Source organism: Punica granatum, chromosome 3 (assembly GCF_007655135.1).
Source record: "Punica granatum isolate Tunisia-2019 chromosome 3, ASM765513v2, whole genome shotgun sequence".
NCBI lineage: Eukaryota > Viridiplantae > Streptophyta > Magnoliopsida > Myrtales > Lythraceae > Punica > Punica granatum.
In genome coordinates, this window is record NC_045129.1 from 2,722,212 (window position 1) to 2,742,256 (window position 20,045).

A 20,045-nucleotide genomic window follows, 5' to 3' on the forward strand; every position below is an offset into this window, starting at 1 on the left:
AAAAATCTAGTAAAGAATATATATGAAATTTGTATTCATTTATTTATTTTTTGGTTGGGTTTGGGGTGGGTGGGCTGATGCGGAATCTTCCTAAAACATTATAAAGTCATAATAATAACCAATTGAGCATTGCATACAACCTATTATTTTTGTTCTAACTAAACTCAGTCGAACAAAGCATGAATGTCATTACCTCCAAGCACAACATTATATGCAATCGTAATCATTCATTGTTCAAATTTATTAGAGATGCAGTTTCTAGAACATGAAAAAACATGTTTGCTCAAAGGGCGTTTGATAAGTCTTACCCTCCTACTTTCTTTGTAATGGCTTAAGAACATAAAATTCTCATAATTAATAGGATTTAATTGATATAGTGACACTCGCCCTCATTGAGCGGAATTGAGAAATTTCAACTTCATTTTTTTACTAGCAGGTCTTCTTTTTTATTTTATTTTATTTTCTTATATCATCTAATATATAGAGCCTCATTTTATAGTGAAATAACACATAATTTCCTTTTTTGGTGAAATATATTTCCAAATATAGCTAGCACACGAGTTTTCATAGCTTGACAGATTATTTTGTGAAGAACACGAGCACAAAGCCACACTTTCCCCTAGTAAATATGCACTCTCTTTAGTTCCCTCCGGCATATAGTATCCGATGCACAACTTTGCTTAGTATATGGTTGTATAAAATGGATGAGGATGTGGCAGAAGATTGTCATGGAGAGACTTGATAAGAGTCATTGTCAGATTTGGACCGACCCGCACGATTCTACCCTGAAATTGTGCATGTGTATCACGCTCTTATAAAAGGCCCCGTTTGTTTTCAAATAATTTAATTTTAACTTTAACTTTAACTTTAACTCAACACACTACACAATAAAAATACATGTTTCTCAAGTCAAATTTATAACTACATCTCATTTGTCCTTTTCCACAATTAAAATCAAAATCAAAATCAAAATCAAAGTAACTTTAACTTTGAATCCAAACGGCCCTTTAGTCTCTTGGATACCTCATCATAAACTCTTGAGAGACAAGAGATTTGACTTCTTCATAAGAACAGTGGATACACATGTTTATCTCAAGAGATGTCTTTTCAAGACAAAATCGTGGGGTCAAATTTAAAGCGGATAGTACCTCTTAATAAGTCTCTTCACGATATGGATCTCGAATCACATCCTTACCTATACGTATCCATTACCATACTTTTCCTAGTAGATATATGCACATACCTAGTGATTAAAGATGTGTCTCTATGATTCACCCAAAAAAAAATAAAAGATGTGTCTCAATACATCCACCGACAAAGCTATTCAAGAATCCACCGAAAAGATGTGTTTTTATGTGAGCCTTTTTTTATTAGAAATGTATATTCTTGAAAAAACTATAATTAAATTTCCTCGACTGTTCAAGATATACATTCCATATATAATTTTGAAAATAAATCGTTCACAGAAAAGAAAATAAATAAAAAGAGAGAGCTTAGCATGAATTTCAGAATGTTGCTCTACCTACTTTTTTTTTTCGGAAAAAAACAAATATTATCGTGGATCCTGTGATCTATGATCGACACATACATCTTGGACGCAAGGAACGATATGATTAGAAACCATAGATCGGATCCTTATATAATATACATATATATATATATGTATGGTCGGTCGGCAAATCCTTATCATCAATGTGCCCGCGTTGTATTGAAATCGTTTTTATCGCGACATTCATGATAAGGATTTGCCGGCCGAGCATATATAATTATATATATATATATATATATATATGCTTGGTCGGCAAATTCGAAATTTCCTAATTTGTAGGCAAAACTACAAACTTCTTTAAATTGCTAGACTTGCAAAAGTTACAACCTGTTTGGTGTTTAAAGTTAGTTTTTAAAATTTTAACTCTAATTTTAATTTTATTCACTCTACAATAAAAATCAATAACACAATAATAATAATTATTATTTTAATTTTTTTAACTATTCAATTCAATTTTTAATATTAAATTATTTCAATTATTCATTACTTTTTCATATTTTTTTCTCATAATTCAACAATACAATCATTACAATACAATTAAAATCAAAACTCAACTCTACTTAACTCTAAAATCAAACACACAATTATTAGTAATTTGCTCATGTAATAGAAAAATCAAGTAAATTGCCAAAACTGTCCTCGAGAGATGAAAATTGTCTCAACTGCACTTCGACCCAATTTTTACATCAAATTAAACCTTGACAATTGAAAGTTACATCAGCGTAACCATTCCGTCCAGGTTCCGTGAAATATAAAACATAATCGTCTGACGTGACTTTTTTTTGTTATTTCCTCCTTGAAGGATCTTAGGTCTTGTTTGTAATTGACCCAGACTTTTTATTATTTTTGAAATATGCCGCACCCAGTTACTGTTATCATCTTTCTCTTTCCCTCTCTCACCCAGATACTATTCATCGTCTTCCTCTTCGCGACTCCACGAACTTCTCCAAATCAAGCTTTGCTTGAAGACCCGGGTAATGCTCATCGTCTTGATCAAGCCTATGCAGCCATATTACCAAATATTAAAAGTCCGCGACTACAAAGTCGGATCAAGACAATGAATAGTACCCGGGTTGATCAAGACGATGAATAGTACCTCGGTGCCTCAAGTGCGAGAATGTGCTGCCCGAGCTCAAGAAAAGCGACCTAGTGGGAGACGACGCCGTTGTTGTCTTCTTGCTTTTCACACCTTTGATGGTTCGATTCCAAAGTCCCTCCCTAACTTAACTATGTCCGTTGGCTACCATTGTCCGTGATCGTTAGGAACTGCAACAACACCAACAACAACAATGTACCATGTCGTCGTCTCCTACTCTTTCTTGCACACTCTCTCCCTTTCCTCTGCAGAATCCCTCCACCCATCAATGAAAGAAAACCCCCAAAGCTCAGATTTTTCCATATAAGCTCTCTCTGATTGTTCACTTTTCAGCAGCAGCTGCATGTTTTCTTCTGAGTCTCTGATGAGGAATGCCCACCCCGTGATTTGACTCTCTTCCATACGTCCCCCATCGCTGGAAAAAAGCTCACCCCCTTTTGTTCTTGTTTGAACTGAGCTTGCTTCCCCTCTGCAATGGCGGAGATGGGCAAGGTGGTTCGGTGCGCCAAGTTTGAGAATGTGTTGTCTGAGCTCGAGAACTACTCTGTTTACTAGTGCGTCGGCTGTGGGGCTGTGCTACGAGGTTCGACTCTTTCCCCTCCCTCTCTCTCTGCTCCAGACGATGAACAATCTCCCATACCCAGGTTGATCAAGACGACGAATAGTACCCGGGTCTCCCAACAAAGTTTGATTCGGAGAAAATCGTGGAGTCGAGGAGAGAAAGATGATGAACAGTACCCGGGTGAGGAGGAAAAGAGAAATATAATGAATAGTAATCGGGTGGGGCACATTTTAAAAATAAAAAAATTAGGTCAATTACTAATGCTGCATTTGGTTTCAAAATAAGATTTTAAAATAAGATTTTAAATTTGAAAAAGAGTGGTATAAATGGGGTTCACCCTTTAACTTTGTATGAGTTATTTTGTTTTGTTGTGAAAAAAATGGTATAAATGATATTCACTCTTTGAATTTGTATGAATTATTTTATTTTATTATTGGTAAAATTAAATTAAAATTGTAATTTTAAAATTATATTTGTAAATCAAACAAATTATAAACAAAGTTTAAGATGTTTAAGGGAGAAAACAATATAAAAAATCACGTCAGACAATTTCATTTGAAATTTCACAAATTCTAGACGAAAGAGCTGTGCTGATATAATTTTTAAGGGTTAGGATTCAGTTTGGTATAAAAATTAGATCCAGGTGTAGTTGAGATAACTTCAATTTCTTGAACATATTTTTGGCAATTTACTCTAAAAAGATCTATTCGTGGAAATCGATGATTCGAGTGGCAGAGAAGAGAGATTCTTCCTCGATTCTCTCATGTCCATGAAATCTAGTGCTGATGCTAAAGCTAAAGGAAGGGTCCAATCACTCACCATGTATTTCACGTGAACTGGTTTCCACCGGGACCTGCGATAGTGGTATTGCCACCGCTCTCAAAACATCCTCATTCGACTCTGTTCATTGATAAGGAAGTGCATGACATATTATTTCTCTTGAATATCCAATGGACTCACAAGAGAGATTGGATTCTTAAGCTATATTTGGATTCAAAGTAAAATTTTACTTTTACTTAATTTTACTCACAACAAAATAAAATAATTCATACAAAGTTAAAGGGTGGGCTCCATTTATATCACTCTTTTTCAAAATCAAAATCATATAACTCATACAAAGTCAAATGGCGAGCCCTATACATAACTATTCATACCACTTTTTTTTAAAATCTGATTTAAAAATTTTACTTACAAACCAAACGCAGCATTATACATTTTAAAAGCAGTATACATTCTGAAAATTCAAACTGATAGAATACGAAGTAAATATCTCATAAAATTATTGATTTCTCTATTCCAATGTGGGATCTTATGATTCATAATGATTACAAATTAAAAAGGCTTCATGCATGCTCATAATATGATGCTCCAACCTGGTTGTATATATGTTCGTTTCAAATATGTATCTAAGGGATTGGTACAACATATAATTTGTGACTCAAGAGCACCTTTTATTTGTGTTGGCTATAAGAAGAATTGATTTCCACCAGAAAAATCTAGTGATTAAGACCCATAAGGAACTTTGCATTATTAAGTGGACGAGGAACGTAGTCCCACGAATCCACTTTGCTCGAGAGTGCTTGCCTTCTATCTAGTAGCTAGCTATAGTACTTTATCGATGGACTCAAAGGGCCCGAGACTTCCGAAATTCGCCTTATCATTTCGAATCTGTATTCCCCAAACATTGCATGGCTTGTGACTAAAAGAGATGTCGATAATCAGCGCGCATGTTTTTCACGTGAACCGGACATGATCATCAGTGTACATAATTTGTCTATAATGCGCGCATGTTTTTCACGTGAGCCAGACATGATCATCAGTGTACATAATTTGTCTATAACTATAGGTTTCCCCCGTGTTCAATTCATCTTATTACTTTACATCATGACAAGGAGAAATAAAAAAAAAACATATATTTCTTCACCGTTAAAAGAGAGATTTGTAAAGCGCAATAGGAGAGGAAAAAGAGAGGTTACGTATGACTTATTTTTCTGTGGACGAGTAAATTAAGTAGCCTGAATGCGACTGGTCTAGGAATTGTGACCGGACGGGGAAAAGCCATGCGAGACATGATCATTTTCCATGGTCATACCATTGACACTAAAAAATATCTGGAACAAAAGTGCTGCTGCACTAGGCATGAGATGATCAATGATGGAACAAAATAATGTTAAGTACGGACCATTGATACTAAAAAATATCTGGAACAAAAGTGCTGCTGCACTGGGCACGAGGTGGTCCATGATGGAACTAAATAATGTTAAGTACGGACCATTGACACTAAAAAGTATCTGGAACAAAAGTGCTGCTGCAATACGCATGAGATGATCAATGATGGAACAAAATAATTGTTTGAAAACGTATCACAATAATAGTTGAAACGATTTAAGAACACTTGTTAATTTACTATAAAAATTAACGCTATAGACAAAATGAGAATTAAACATGACCGTTGAGAAAGAAAACAAAATTGTCTGTTATTGAGAAAAATATGAATAAAGAAAATTGTAGGAAGTGGAAAGTGGAGTCGGGATTGTGAGAATAATGATAAATAGATTGGGATTGTTGACGACCAAAAAAAAAAGAGAGAGAGATTGTGGCCGGTTAAGGAGGTAAGATAGTACTTAATAAAATGAAGGAGAATGAGATTTTTAGGAATTATAATTGATGCGGATCCCACTTCCTTCCCTCGTGGAAATCTGCCGTAGGAGCAACATTGGCCACTTTTCGAACAATTATTAACAATCCATAAGAGTTATATCTCGGCATCTTTGGTGATTCCGCACACATGAAAATGGACATGGACCTTTCATGGTGACGAGAACCATGAGCTGAGGCATACGAGAACATACTGACTGGCTCGTGCTCGTTTTCCGTTGCACGCGGTGTTGCGCGATTCGAGCATGAAACGAGATTTGGGCTTCAAATCATAGGGTGAAATCGAAGATCCTTAACAATTACAAATAAAAAAGGCTTCATGCATGCTCATAATATGATGCTCCAACCTGGTGATATGTATGTTCGTTTCAAATATGTATCTAAGGGATTTGTATAATATGCAACTTATTACTTGTGGAGCACCTTTTTATTTGTGTTGGCTATAAGAAGAATTGATTTCTACCATAAAAATCTAGTGATTAAGACCCACGAGGAACTTTGCATTATTAAGGAGGCGAGGAACGTACCATGTCCCTCGAATCCACTTTGCTCGACAGCGCTTGCCTTCTATCCACATGCATGGCTTGTGGCTAAAAGATATTTCGATAATTAATGCGCGCATGTCTCTCACGTGAACCATACATGATCATCAGTGTACATAATTTCCCCCGTATTCAAGTCATCTTATTACTTTACATCATGGCAAGGAGAAATCAAAAACATATATTTCTTCACCTTTAAAAGAGAGATTTGTAAAGCGCAATAGAAGAGGAAAAAGAGAGGTTACGTATGACTTATGAATGCGACCGGTCTAGGAATTGTGACCGGACAGGGAAAAGTCATGCGAGACACGATCATGTTCCATGGTCATATCATTGACACTTAGAAATATCTGGAACATATGTGCTGCAGCACCAGGCATGAGATGATCAATGATGGAACAAAATAATTGTTTGAAAGAGTTTCAAAATAATAGTTAAAACGATTAAAGAGCACTTGTTAACTTACTTAAAAAAATTAATGCTATAGAGAAAATGAGAATTAAACATGATCACTGAGAAAGAAGACAAAATTGTCTGTTATTGAGAAAAATATAAATAAAGAAAACTGTAGAAAGTGGAAAGTGGAGTCGGGATTGTGAGAATAATGATAAATAGATTGGGATTGTTGACGACAAAAAAAAAACATAAGAGAGATTGCGACTGAGTAGTGAGGTAAGATAGTAATTAATAAAATGAAGGAGAATGAGATTTTTAGGAATTAAGTTGGAGAAATAAATATTTATAAAATATATAAATTAATAATTTTTCGGTGAAGATAATTCACCAAAAAAATAAAACTAAGAAATAATAATAATAATTTCCTAGTTTTATTTTTTTGGGTGAATTATCAAAAAATCACTAATTTAGCCTACCGGGGGAAAAAAAAAAAGGCAACAAACATGGGGTCTAAAGCTAAGGCCTCAGTAGCTAGCCTTGGCATTGGGCCTGCACTGAAAAGTTTACACGATATGAGAAGTCAGTCGGGCTCATGCACTGTATGTGTTGCACTAAATTAGAGTTTGCACGATATAATGCACGATCTAGTGACATTCAAGGTCCTATAACAACAAATTAAGAGTTGTCAAATAGAGAATTTTCACTTGAAAGATCATCAATGATGAGTTAAGGATTGTCAAACGAAAATTTCACATCTCACGTTTCGATTTATATATATTATAATTGATGCGGATCCCACTTTCCTCGCGGAAATCCGCCATGGGACAGCATTGTCCACTTTTCGAACTATTATTAGCAAACCACAAGAGTTATATCTCGGCATCTTTGGTGATTCTGCACACATGAAAATGGACATGGACCTTTCATGGTGACGAGAACCATGAGCTGAGGCATACGAGAACATACTGACTGGCTCGTGCTCGTTTTCCGTTGCACGCGGTGTTGCGCGATTCGAGCATGAAACGAGATTTGGGCTTCAAATCGTAGGGTGAAATCGAGCTCCCTAAATTCACATAAGGCCCGAACCGGGTTGGTCTGGCCCGAGTAGCTCGTGGGCCGGTCAACCTGTGCCCGAGGCAGTTGCGGGACACTGACGCCCCAACGAACGGGAGCCCAGTGATAGAACCACGGGGACGGTCCAGTCACCGTCCCACGTCAGCTTGTGACACGTGGGAGATCTCTAGTTGGTGTGTCTCTCAGTTCTGTAGTCCTGGTCGCACCTTAACACGTCCCCCCCCTCCCCACCTTCTTCTTCCTCCTCTCTCTGCCTGATGCAAATGCAACGTAACGTAACGACCGAACGGCACGCCGAAGTGAAGCTTCTGAATCAGAGACCTGAAGGCGGAGCAGAGTTCCGATCCGAAAACGGCGGCGTTTGCTGATTCCTCTCTCTGGGGTAAAAGCAGTTCGACAGCTGAGCACGTCGACGGTTCATGGAAGCTCCACTGGTCGACTTCAATCGCAAAACAACCGCCGATTCGGAGTGAGAGCGCGCAATGGCTTCTTGGCTGAAAGCAGCGGAAGGTGCAAATCCAATGGCCTCTTCTCAGCTCTGTATATTCATGCCCGTGTAGTATGATCCGGGGCTCCGGGGGTGGGGAGAAATAGTTGATGGAGAGCTGGCAGCTAGTGTTGATTCGTGATCTCCCCGAGTCTGACTTGATTGCATTTTGTTAATGCACGCTGCTAATGCTGTAGAAGTTTAGCGCAATTTGCTGATGAAATTAGTTGATTGTGTTCAGCTTTGTGATCATTTCGAGAAAGTGGGAAACTTGGGGAGGATGAGGATGGGGAGGAAATGCTTCTTCACGTTTACAAGAATTGACCTTAGAACCTAGTTTGATATAGATCTCGCTCGGCATTAACTGGGCAGTCATCTAAAATGTTGGAAACTTGAGAGAGGAGGGTGGAGAAATCTCTGGTAAATGCTAAAGTTCGGGTCGTGCATATTGAGTTGGACTTTGTGACTTTGCCAGTCCGATAAACTTCAAATAATGCGCCTTTTGCTTGAATTTGTGGCGACACTACATCTTGTAAGAACAGGATTCTGAAAGCTTTTTAATATCTCTTGAATTAGATTTGTTTGAAGTTGTTGATCGGAGAGCAAAGCTGGTTGTCAGTGAATTGGCAGATGAGCAGAATGATTCAACAGGTGAGGTTTTCGATTCTGAACCCCTTTTTATATAGGAGTCCCATTATGGGATTAATACTTTATCTTGATTCCTGGGAACCTAATCTCACGGTTCCATATCAATAGCAGCAGCTCGTTGCTCTTTGGGTCTTTTCCCCCGGAGAATTACATTATAAGCTTTTGACACTGGAGGGATTCGATGTGCGTTCTATTGGAAAATAAGATTAGCATGCTTCCGTTCTTCTTGAAAGAGTACAGTTTAACTTTGACCCCTTTATGCAGCCAACAGGATTGAGCATTTGAAATTTGACTTTAGAATCAAAACTGAAATTCTTTTTTGGGGAAAATGCTGATTCTATTGGTATATATGATCAACAACTTGTATTTGTTCTCAGTATATAAGTGCTTCATTTAGAATCAGTTTTCTTAGTGTTTTCTAGTGTTCCTCGATAATGACTTTTGTTGCTTGACGCTCTTTCTTCTGCTCTTGTTTAATTTCTACAGCTACTAATGTGCAAGGATCAAAAGCCAAGAGGACAAAATCAAGGGCAAAGGTTTTACCCACCATATCTTGATTATTTTCACTACTGATACATTTCAAAGCATATTAACTCAAACCCACATACTGGCAGGCAAATAGGCGACCATCAACTGAAGGCCCACTAAATAAAGTGGATACTGCACAGGAGCGTAACACTGCCCTCACTTCTCAATCAGATGTGAAACCCGATAAAGATACAATTTCTACTGTGCTTGAGAGCAATGGTAGCCTTTCTACAGACCCAGAGAGCCAAACCAATGACCAATCTCACGCTGCTGATAAAGATGCAGCCATTTTAGGCAGTTCTTCAACAGAAAAAGCAGTGGATAGAGTGAATAAGCGTGATATAGATCATGCTGAAGTCCCAATAGCTCAAAAAGTTACTGAGCCAGAAGATCCCACTCCAGCACCAAATGTCGGGCTTGTGACTGAAAATGCTGCAGATATGGGTGCCGAGCACCCCATTCCTTCTTCACCAACCAAGGCAATCGAGGAAGAAGATAGATATAATTCAATTGAAGAAGCAGATCTCCCTGTTAAGATTGAGCAATCTCAATCAGAAAGCGGAGATGTAGGCGGTGACAGTGAAGGTCAAGTTAAAGATGTTGAACAAAATGTTGAATCCTCTGCTGATAAAAAGCAAGTTGAATCCTTTACCGAGAAAAAGCAAATTGAATCCTCTGCTGATAAAAAGCAGCGAAATGAGCGAAAGGGTGACGTTTCTTCCATGAAATTAGAGGATCAGCTTGATGAGGTAAATTACATATTTTGGTTAATGTTCTGTAGCATTCCTTTGGAGTAAATACATATTCCTGTCTATTTTTCTTAAGTCAGTAACTAGTTTGCATTGGTGCTCAGGCTCAAATGTTGCTGAAAAATTCTACTACCACTGGTCAGTCAAAAGAGGCTAGGTTGACTCGGGTAATGTTTATGGATGTTATTTTCGCTTCTCGTAGTGAATATGTGTTAGATCAGAGATCATACAGCTGAATGAACATAACTTTATTTGGTGATAGGAATGAATTTTCTATATTATTTAATAATTGCAATTACATCTCTCATTTGTTTTATCAGTTAGCGTATAGAATAAACTATTCTCTCTACAAATGCTAGAGTTGCATTGTCCAAATCTCAATTTGCTGAATCCTGAGGCAGAGTGAAGACATATTTGCAACTAGGGAGAACGTTGACACCCTTTTTGGAAAATCGTCAATTTTCTTAATACTTGATCTCGGTAACATTGTTGCCATTCTTCAGGTATGTAATGGACTTGCCACTCGTCTTCAAGAATACAAATCGGAGAATGCACAACTTGAGGAACTTCTGGTTGCAGAGGTAAATGCTGGCGCCAACTATACTTTGGATTTCTTTATGCTAACCTTATATTTTACATGTATGCAGTAGGAGCTGTACTAAATTATTTACTGGTTGACAGAGAGAGCTTACTAAATCATATGAGGCTCGGACAAATCAGCTGCAAAATGATCTATCTGTGTCAAAAAAAGAGGCAACAAGAATTGAGTCAAGCATGGCAGAGGCTTTGGCTGCAAAAAACTCTGAAATTGAAGCACTTTCCAATTCAATGGAAGCCCTGAAGAAACAGCTAGCACTATCTGAAGGAAATCTGGCTTCAATGCAGGTTGGTCATACTTCTCATGTCAGCTTGGATGGTGCCATAGGAATATAGGAGGAAAAATGGATCTTGATCAGGACCAACCATGCCCTGCTCAGTGATTCATTGGTTGCTCTGAAGGATAGTTATTGAGATGCATGTTTGTGATAGGACATAAACAAATGGAATTTTCACCCCCTTTCTTTTCCTTTTCCTTATAATATTGGTATAATCTCGATCCTCCTCTACTGCAGTTGCCCATGCATGTTCTTGGCTTGCATTATAATCACAGTGCTAAATAACTTGGTGCTTTTTCTCAGGCTAATATGGATTCTCTTATGAGAAATAGAGAACTAACCGAGACTAGAATGATGCAGGTAGTTCTAAGTTTTCTTCTGTGTCACTCTTTTTGAATCTCCGCCTTTATTGCCTATGCACTGTTCTGTGAGATTCTTATTTTGGTGCATATGCTTTGGTTAGGCTCTTCGTGAGGAGCTTGCATCAGCGGAAAGAAGAGCAGAAGAAGAGCGAACAGCACATAATGCTACCAAAAAGGTCTGAATTGGACCATTCAAGTTTCCTTCAAATGTGTCACATTGTTAAATGCTTCTGACAAATTTTATACACCCAGGCTGCCATGGAAAGGGAAGTGGAGCTGGAACACCGGGCTGTTGAAGCATCCACTGCCCTTGCAAGGACCCAGGTAATGTAAGGACTCCATTGTTTGCGAATATTTGGAATGGAGATGTGTTTCCTCTGCATCAATCAGTTCTTAATCTTCTGGACTGTTTTATTTTTCCAGCACAGATGTTAGAAATATTAATTAGCTTGATAAGTCATACGTAATAACTAGAAACATTTAATGAAGCACGCACAGTAACCTTGTAGAAACATTTAACTAGAAATATTTAATGATACACATGAGTAATCATGAAGTCAGAAAAGTTAGGATCTGTAGCTCTAGTGACTATTTCAACAGTTCTATAGTTCTAATGTCAATTTCAGCATCAAAAGGAACTTATGTTCTGAGGTTAATAATCGGTGCCATACTATGGAAACTTCATGGTAAATGCTGGTTTATAAAGCTCCAGCAAATTTGCAAGCTTCTGTAGCTTTAGACTGGTTGAACAGACTATCAATCTGCTCTTATTCTTTTTCATCAAAAATTTACTTAATGCCATATGTTCTTCCTTTTCAGAGGTTGGCAGACGAGAGGACAGCAAAGGCAGCAGAGCTTGAGCAGAAGCTGGCATTTTATGAGGTACAAGAAAACTTGACCAGCCTTCATTTATATGTTTTCCAGCCAAAGTCTTGTGTAGGTTTCTGCTATATAATACAGCTTTAATTTCTTGATTAACTAGCTTATGCTATTAGGTTGAAAATTCATCCTTAGCTCAAGAACTGCAAGATGTGAAAGCTCTTGCTCGCCGTGGACAAAAGAAGTCTGCTGAAGAGACCAATCAAGCGATTCAGGTATAAAGTTTATGCAGTGCATCTTATTAACATTTGCCCCTGCTCTTAACTTTCCCTCGTGTGTGGTTGTCTTATACCGACATACTGATGGATCTTTATGAAGAACTACTGTAAATGTATGTGATGATCTTTCATCACAGTTTAATTATCTGAGTAGATGTCATATTCCCTGGCTTCATTCTCATGATTGACCTCATATTTGCTAAGGCATTTTCATTTTGCATGACAAACATTGCACGCAAAGGCAATCGTAGCACAGGGTTAAAATTTGAGAGCATACAGGCATTGAGGACCTTCACTCTTTTGTTTCATGATTGACTGTCATCTTCTTATGTTTCTATTTAACCTTTTTAAAGCTTTATTATGGTGGAGCAAATGTGCTATAAAATGGTGATTCAGTTTTCCATGCTCTAATATTTTTTATCTAAAAACATGAAGATGCAGGCATGGCAGGAAGAAGCTGAGCGTGCTCGTCAAGGTCATAGAGATGCAGAGAGCAAGCTATCTACTTTGGAGGCAGGTCTTCTTTACTTTGTCTTTCACTATTGTTATTAGTAATTTATCATGTGGTGGTAACCATTTTATAAAGCAATGCTATACAGCCTATTCATGTTGCATTCATAGATATGATTAAATTTTTTTTAGTTTATTTGTGATCTTTAACTGCTTGAATACTACTAGTAAATATACCGAATGCCATGATCCTTTAATTATCTATGTGCAGGTTGAAATGCAAAAGATGAGAGTTGAAATGGCAGCGATGAAGAGGGATGCTGAACATTATTCTCGGCAGGTTGATTCCTGCTCAGAATACTTTATCTGACTTTGATATGATTAACTGATATATCAACTTGTATCCATCCATCAAGAAGTAGCATCTAAACCATCTTCTTTTACAGCACAGTATTTATTGCAAATTCATGAAGATGTGGCCACAGAATTCCTTGTCCTAACATTATATTATATATTAGTGGACACTATGGAAGATGTCGTAGTCCATAGAATTCCTCAAGTAGTCCTCACATTATATCAAAGGAAATTATTTCTACTGGTTAGTCGTTCAGTGTTAATCAAGCCATAGTCAGTGATCATTGCTACCAATTTCAGGAGCATATGGAGCTTGAGAAACGGTACCGTGAGCTTACTGATTTGCTGGTAATTAAATTTGCTTGTTCTCCTCGTGCTTAGATTCGTGTGTATGATCTTTTTCTCATTATTTCATGCACGATGCAGTATTACAAGCAAACACAATTAGAAGCCATGGCGAGTGAAAAAGCTGCAGCTGAGTTTCAGTTAGAAAAGGAATTGAAACGCCTTCGAGAAGTACAGGTCAGTCCGGTGTTATGTTATAAATGCTTCTCTTAATTCTTAGAATTGAAGCTCCGTAATTAGTTCATTTATTCCCTGATATTATGATCTCCCCTGCATAAGTTCCCCAAAAAATGCCCTTAGCTGAGAGACAATCTTCTCCAAATTTATAATTCGATTAATTTCTTTTCATGCAAATTCGCTGTTCTATCAGATAGAGGTTGAAAGAAGCAGAGTCTCTCGCCGGGCATCAACCTCATGGGAAGAAGATTCTGAGCTGAAAGCACTTGAGTATGCTCTCTCTTTTGATGTACAAAATTTCATGTTTCTCTATGGTACTTTTATGGACTTCAACAAGATGTGTGTTATTGTGCTATATCAAATCTTCCTCTGCTCTTTGAAGCGTATTAGTTAAAACGTCATGCTGCACGAATTAGTTACATACTCTCTTCTGCTTTCAGGCCTCTTCCATTGCACCACGGGCACATGGCTGCTGCAAGTGTACAAGTAAATTTCTCCTGTTGATTTTTCATTCCTCTATAAAGCTTTCCCCAATTTCTTTTTGATCCCTTCAACTTCAACCTTCCTCCGGCAGTTGCAGAAGGCTGCCAAGCTGCTAGATTCAGGGGCTGTCAGGGCCACAAGGTTCCTCTGGAGATATCCGACTGCTCGGGTTCTTCTGCTCTTCTATCTGGTAAAGCATGGGAGCATCCTTGTCTTTACAGCTGCTTAGGTTCTTTACGAAGGCAAAATTTCCATGATAATCATCATGAGAATTCATTTGCAGGTATTTGTGCACCTCTTCTTGATGTACTTGCTGCACCGCCTTCAGGTCTGTATTGCTGTTGTCCTCACTCCCTTTTCTCTTCATGATCGTTGGGTACCAGCATATAAAGTGCAAATCATACTAACATAAATACACAGGACAAACCATTGGACTGGTTCAACTGTGAACTGTACTGCCGTTTGGTTCTTAGGAAAGCCCAATAGTTGGTTCTTGCTGTCAACTGGCCCCTTTTTTCTTAAGTTAACTAAAATAAATGTTTTAAATTATCTTTTACATTAGTTTTATAAACTTGGCCAGACATATTGAACGACTGGTCAAATCCAGGGAAACCAGGTCTAAATGATGGTCTCAAGCTTGTTAGCATCTCGTGCTGCATGAACAATTTCGACTTTCAAATATATTTATGAATGAAACTCCTAGATGTTAAGATATGTGAACAATGAAATGCACCTAAGACAAGAAAGCTGTACAACAATTGAGAAGTCGAAAAAACCAACTTCAAATAAATGGCATTTTACTTGGACTGAACAAGCTATTGCAGTCTGATCTGGTTATTCTGTGTTTCGCCAAACTGAGCCATGCACAATGTATTGCTTCTTGAAATTACAGGAACAAGCGGACAATTTCTCTGCCAGAGAAGTTGCGGAGTCCATGGGCCTGGCCACCCCCAACTTGCCGTGATTCCTCAAGAGTAAGAGAACTACTTTCCATTTACATGTAGGGAGAGGCTTGGAGAGGAACTCAGTCATCCCGAAAATTTATGTGACAGGAGTTAGGATTATTGGATTATAGGTGAAACTCCACGAACATGAAAGCAAATGTTGAAATTCACTTATATACGATGTCTCTTCCGGTACATGTATGTGGGCATTCTTTTGTCTAATAGCTATATGTCGGTCTGTGAGCTTGTAAATTTGAGACTTGGGTGGGCATTCTTTTGAAATTAGTTCGAGACGGGGTTTGTACCCGATCCAACGGACTATCTCTTTTGGATCCCTATGGCAAATCCTCAAATATCATATACACTGATGGCACCATAATATCAGATACCCCCTCTCTTTTCATTGGGGGAGACTATAGACCCGAGAGGCGCGAGGGGTTGGAACGCCAGCCGCCAAAAACCATAGTCGAGGTCGCCAACAACCGTTGAGGCGGTCGGCTATCTTGACTGGGTTGGAGGGGGTTGTGATGATCGCCACCTAACCTTCCTTTTCCCCGTTGTCTCGTTTCAGGGATATTTTGAAAAGCTTTTTTATTTTTTCCCGGATTCATGAGGGTTCATTCATGATATTAAAGGAGTACATGACAAAACATTGAAGAAACAATTACAAGATCATAATAATTGGATCTCCCTGGGTGTATTAGATAGAAAAAATTATAAGGTGAAGGAAACACCAAGCAATATAACTGCAGATACAATGTAGAAGCAATCCGACTTCCGATTTTGAAAACCATCTCAACCCTCAACAATGTTAGTTTCATATCTAATCCGACGCTAATTTTATGTTCAAAATTGATGGAATTGCACACGTGATACGTTAATTTTGTAATGTTGCTTACAACGTTACAAAATTAACCTGTCACGTGTGCAATTTCATCAATTTTAGACATAAAGTTAACATCGAATTATATGTGAAATCAACACGTCAATATTTTAATATTAAATTATATGGTGCAATTATTTCATTTGGAAATAAGTCCAAAATGGGTAAAAGCTCAACCCTCAACGGTCCCAACGTCTCTCAGCCTCCTCCTCCTCCTCTTCTTCTTCTTCTTCTTCTTCTTCTTCTACTACTCTACTCCATTTTTTTTTTCCTTGACAAAGGAACCCAAGTTCCCATAATGAATGATCCCACCAACTATGGAAACAGTGGCAGCAGGTTCCTCTGCCTACAACAGTGGGAGGCGGCTTTGCGGAGGATCTGCACCGACCAGTTCCAACCACAGCGGTAGGCCTGGGCTCGGCATATGCTGGCCGAGGTCAGTGAGGAGACTACCCTGCAGGTGCTTGAGAGAATATCCGACACGAGGATCAAGCACACCCTCGACGGATTCATTTTCAGTATGGTCAGAAAGGTCCGTAGCACGGGCTGGTCCGCCTCCCCTTCCCCCCATATGAGCTCATCCGAATGGTACAGCGGGGTTAGCCCTGCCACGAAGCAAGCTCTCAACTTCAATGTTCAGTGCTCTGAATATTACATTGAGCGCTCTTTCTTGAATATTGGTGCATTTCAGCAACGCCCCGTTGTTTCGGTAACACCACGTCATTTCCTGTGCCTAGACGATGGGAGTGCCAGCACGCCTATCGGAGAGGGAGGAGAAAATTCACTTGTGGGATCAGAAAATCGGAGTGGTCAAAGAATTAGCCATACTGAAGCCTTGATTGAACTAGGATTTCGGAAAGCGTCTCTCCCACTGAGATACACTGGAGAGTAAGTTTCACTTTCAATAACACTAGAAGTGCTGTCGATCGTGGCTGATAGTGAGGCACAATTTGCAGTTACTGATAGAATTGTGGTTTGTGCAGAGAGAAGTGCGAAGAGGTTATGTCAGCTGATGAGATTTGGTAGCTAAAAGATCTCCAAATGGAAGCTTTTGAGTCAAAAGTTCGGGAGACACTTGGAAATCATCTTGTCAGGTGCAAGGTGTATATATTCACTACTCCTACATTATAATGCTGGTGTTTAGAGCGGTTACTGTTGAGGATCGCATCTAAAGTGAAAGCAGCACGGGATATTATTTGCATCCTCGATCTGATTTAGGGATATTATTCGTATACAGAATTTGATGCAAGTTCAATATATGATTGTTTCGAGCAGGCATGAAGAACCTTCACTCTTTTGCTTCATGTTTGATTGTCATGTTCTTATGTTTCTATTCAACATTTTAAAGGCTTTATATATTTCACTAGGCAAAAATGTGCTATAAACTGATGGTTGAGTTTTTCATCCTCTAATAACTTTGATCTTGAAATGCGAAGATGGAAGCATGGCAGGAAGAAGAAGCTGAGCGTGCTCGTCAAGGTCAAAGAGATGCAGAGTCCAAGCTATCAACTTTGGAGGCAGGTCTTCTTTACTTTGTGTCTGCAGCTGTTAATCGTAGTTTGTCATATCGTGGTTACCTTTTTCTAAATCAATGCGACATAACCTATTAACGTTGCGTTTATAGATTCAGCGCAATCTTTTCTGGTTTATTTGCAATCTATAACTGCATAAATGCTACCAGTAAATATACCGAATGCCGCGATTCTTTAATTATCTATCTGCAGGTTGAAATGAGAAAGATGAGAGTTGATATGGCAGCAATGAAGAGGGATGCTGAACATTCTCGGCAGGTCAATTCCTGCTCAGCATAGTTGCAGTAGCAAGTTTTTGTTCGTGCTTTTCAGCAATTAAGCAACACTTCGTCTGATTAAATTTCGATATGAGTAACTGATTTTATCGCCTTGTGAACATCAACAAATAGAAAATCTTTTTTGACTGCACACTTTTTATTACAAACTTATGAAGATCTAATCTGATCTTGTAGTCCATAGAAAAGTAGTCCTAAGCATTAGATCAGATGACACTATTTCTACTAGTTCGTTATTGATAGTGTTTCATCAAAATCCGATAGTCAGTGATCATTGCTGCCGATTTCAGGAGCATATGAAGCTTGAGAAACGGTATCGTGAGCTTACTGATTTGCTGGTAATTAAAAATAAAAAATTTCCTTGTTCTCCTTGTGCTTAATATGACACATCCACATGTATGATGATCACTTTCTCTTCATTCATGCACGATGGCGCAGTATCACAAGCAAGCACAATTAGAAGCCACAGCGGGTGAAAAACGCCTTCAAGAAGTACAGGTCGGTCCGGTGTTACATTGAAATTGCTTCTCTAAAAATTACGCGATAATCTTAACCAGCAATCATAAGCAGGTGTTCATGCACCTCTTCTTGATGATGTACCTACTGCACCACCTTCAGGTCTGTATTGGTTTTCTTTCCACTTCCATTTTTCTTCACGATCATTCTTTACCAGTGCATATAGTCATACTATATTGTTTCTTGATATTACAGGACCGAGCGGACAATTTCTCTGCCAGAGAAGTTGCGGAGTCCATGGGGCTTGCCACTCCCAACTTGCCGTGATTCTTCACCCCTAACCTTCACGGGCGTGAAGTTCTTTCCGTTTATATGGATAGAGAGGCATGGAAAGGGCAATCAGTCATCCAGAAATTTTACGTGACTGGAGCTAGGATTATAGGTGAAACTCCACAAACACGAAAGCAAATGTCGAAATTCATTTACTTACGATGTCTCCTCTAGTACATGTATATCGGTATTCTTTTGTCTAATAGCTATATGTCGGTCTGCAAGCTTGTAAATTCGAGACTTGGGTTATATCCGATCCAATGGAATATCTCTTTTGGATTCGTAAGGCATATCCTCGAATCTCAGATACGCCGGTGGCTCCGTAACGCCTCCCTTTTGGGTTTGGGCGTTCAAATAGGCCCGAAAACTACCCCTTTCTGTAAGGCTGTAATCAAGCATAAGTTGCAACAAAGAGTATTACCGCTTTTATTCCGGACACACCCCAACATGAAGAGATTGTATGGACACATTACAGGCTATATACACTATGGAATTAGCCCGATATCTTCGCGGCTTTAGGATCAACTATGTTATACTATAGTCGATATGAATTTGGAAAAATTCCCCCCAAATCATAGAAGTGAACAAATTATAGGCTTTTCTATTTTCCCGCCCCAATAAACAACTTCTTGGAGAAGTTCTTTTGATGGATGCTTCTTCTTGAAGAAATATTCATCGCTTTACAGAAAAAGAGAAATTTTCTTCGACAAGATTCGCTCAATCATTGTACTATGTTTGATTATGAATTCCCCAAAGGGTCATTTTTTTCTCTCGAAAGAGATAAACGCACTCTCTCTCTCTCTCTCTCTTTCCCTCCCTTTTCTTTTGTTCCAATGTTACTTTTGAATTTAACTTTATCTTCTTTTTCTTTTAATAAGATGTACGCGTATAAATTAAGAAAGTAGTTTTTTCTTATAGTAGTGAAAGGAGTTGCATGCTAAAGTTTCGAAAGTTTAGGGAGCACCAGTAATTTTTGAAAACATGAGATAGTTGTATCGGGCAATTCTATGGTGAAAATTAAGAAACATGATATGATTTGATACATCGCATAATCTACTAAAAATTTAAATAGAATTTTTTAAAAATCCGTGCAAATCCTCGAAAAGTTGAAGTAAAGCTCTTTATGCAATTTACTCCATTTGTAAGTAATCGGTGAGGTATTAAAGTAAATTTTCATAAGTAATTTACTTACA

At 38.3% G+C, this 20,045-nt stretch overlaps 2 protein-coding genes and 1 long non-coding RNA gene across 11 annotated transcripts; 2 read left to right on the forward strand and 1 right to left on the reverse strand.

The window, feature by feature from the left end:
- Positions 1 to 2,194: 2,194 nt before the first annotated feature.
- On the reverse strand, positions 2,195 to 3,552 carry LOC116198978. Its single transcript, XR_004155451.1, has 2 exons — positions 2,646 to 3,552; positions 2,195 to 2,548 (listed from the first exon to the last, which is right to left on the reverse strand). It is a non-coding gene; the product is annotated as an uncharacterized LOC116198978 (long non-coding RNA).
- Positions 3,553 to 8,120: 4,568 nt separating this feature from the next.
- On the forward strand, positions 8,121 to 15,708 carry LOC116201039 (golgin candidate 1). Of its 2 annotated transcripts, none has more exons than XM_031532109.1 (21): positions 8,121 to 8,387; positions 8,941 to 9,015; positions 9,499 to 9,548; positions 9,627 to 10,289; positions 10,394 to 10,456; positions 10,793 to 10,870; positions 10,971 to 11,174; positions 11,468 to 11,524; positions 11,628 to 11,702; positions 11,779 to 11,850; positions 12,346 to 12,408; positions 12,522 to 12,620; positions 13,065 to 13,136; positions 13,345 to 13,413; positions 13,728 to 13,775; positions 13,854 to 13,949; positions 14,143 to 14,219; positions 14,390 to 14,435; positions 14,524 to 14,622; positions 14,716 to 14,760; positions 15,325 to 15,708. In XM_031532109.1, exons 1-21 carry the CDS (start codon positions 8,360 to 8,362, stop codon positions 15,394 to 15,396), a joined length of 2,151 nt encoding a protein of 716 aa, XP_031387969.1. In that variant the 5' UTR covers positions 8,121 to 8,359; the 3' UTR covers positions 15,397 to 15,708. The 2 variants fall into 2 exon arrangements, with proteins under 2 accessions (XP_031387969.1, XP_031387968.1); XM_031532108.1 differs by having other exon boundaries at positions 8,123 to 8,387; positions 13,059 to 13,136.
- A 728-nt stretch (positions 15,709 to 16,436) lies between these two features.
- On the forward strand, positions 16,437 to 19,161 carry LOC116201318 (golgin-84-like). 8 transcript variants are annotated; one of them, XM_031532518.1, is made up of 9 exons: positions 16,439 to 16,857; positions 16,997 to 17,147; positions 17,243 to 17,360; positions 17,696 to 17,776; positions 17,984 to 18,049; positions 18,357 to 18,404; positions 18,505 to 18,564; positions 18,637 to 18,684; positions 18,778 to 19,161. In XM_031532518.1, exons 3-9 carry the CDS (start codon positions 17,301 to 17,303, stop codon positions 18,847 to 18,849), a joined length of 435 nt encoding a protein of 144 aa, XP_031388378.1. In that variant the 5' UTR covers positions 16,439 to 16,857; positions 16,997 to 17,147; positions 17,243 to 17,300; the 3' UTR covers positions 18,850 to 19,161. The 8 variants fall into 8 exon arrangements, with proteins under 8 accessions (XP_031388380.1, XP_031388381.1, XP_031388378.1 ...); XM_031532515.1 differs by having other exon boundaries at positions 16,439 to 16,847; positions 16,951 to 17,147; XM_031532516.1 differs by having other exon boundaries at positions 16,439 to 16,847.
- Positions 19,162 to 20,045: the final 884 nt, after the last annotated feature.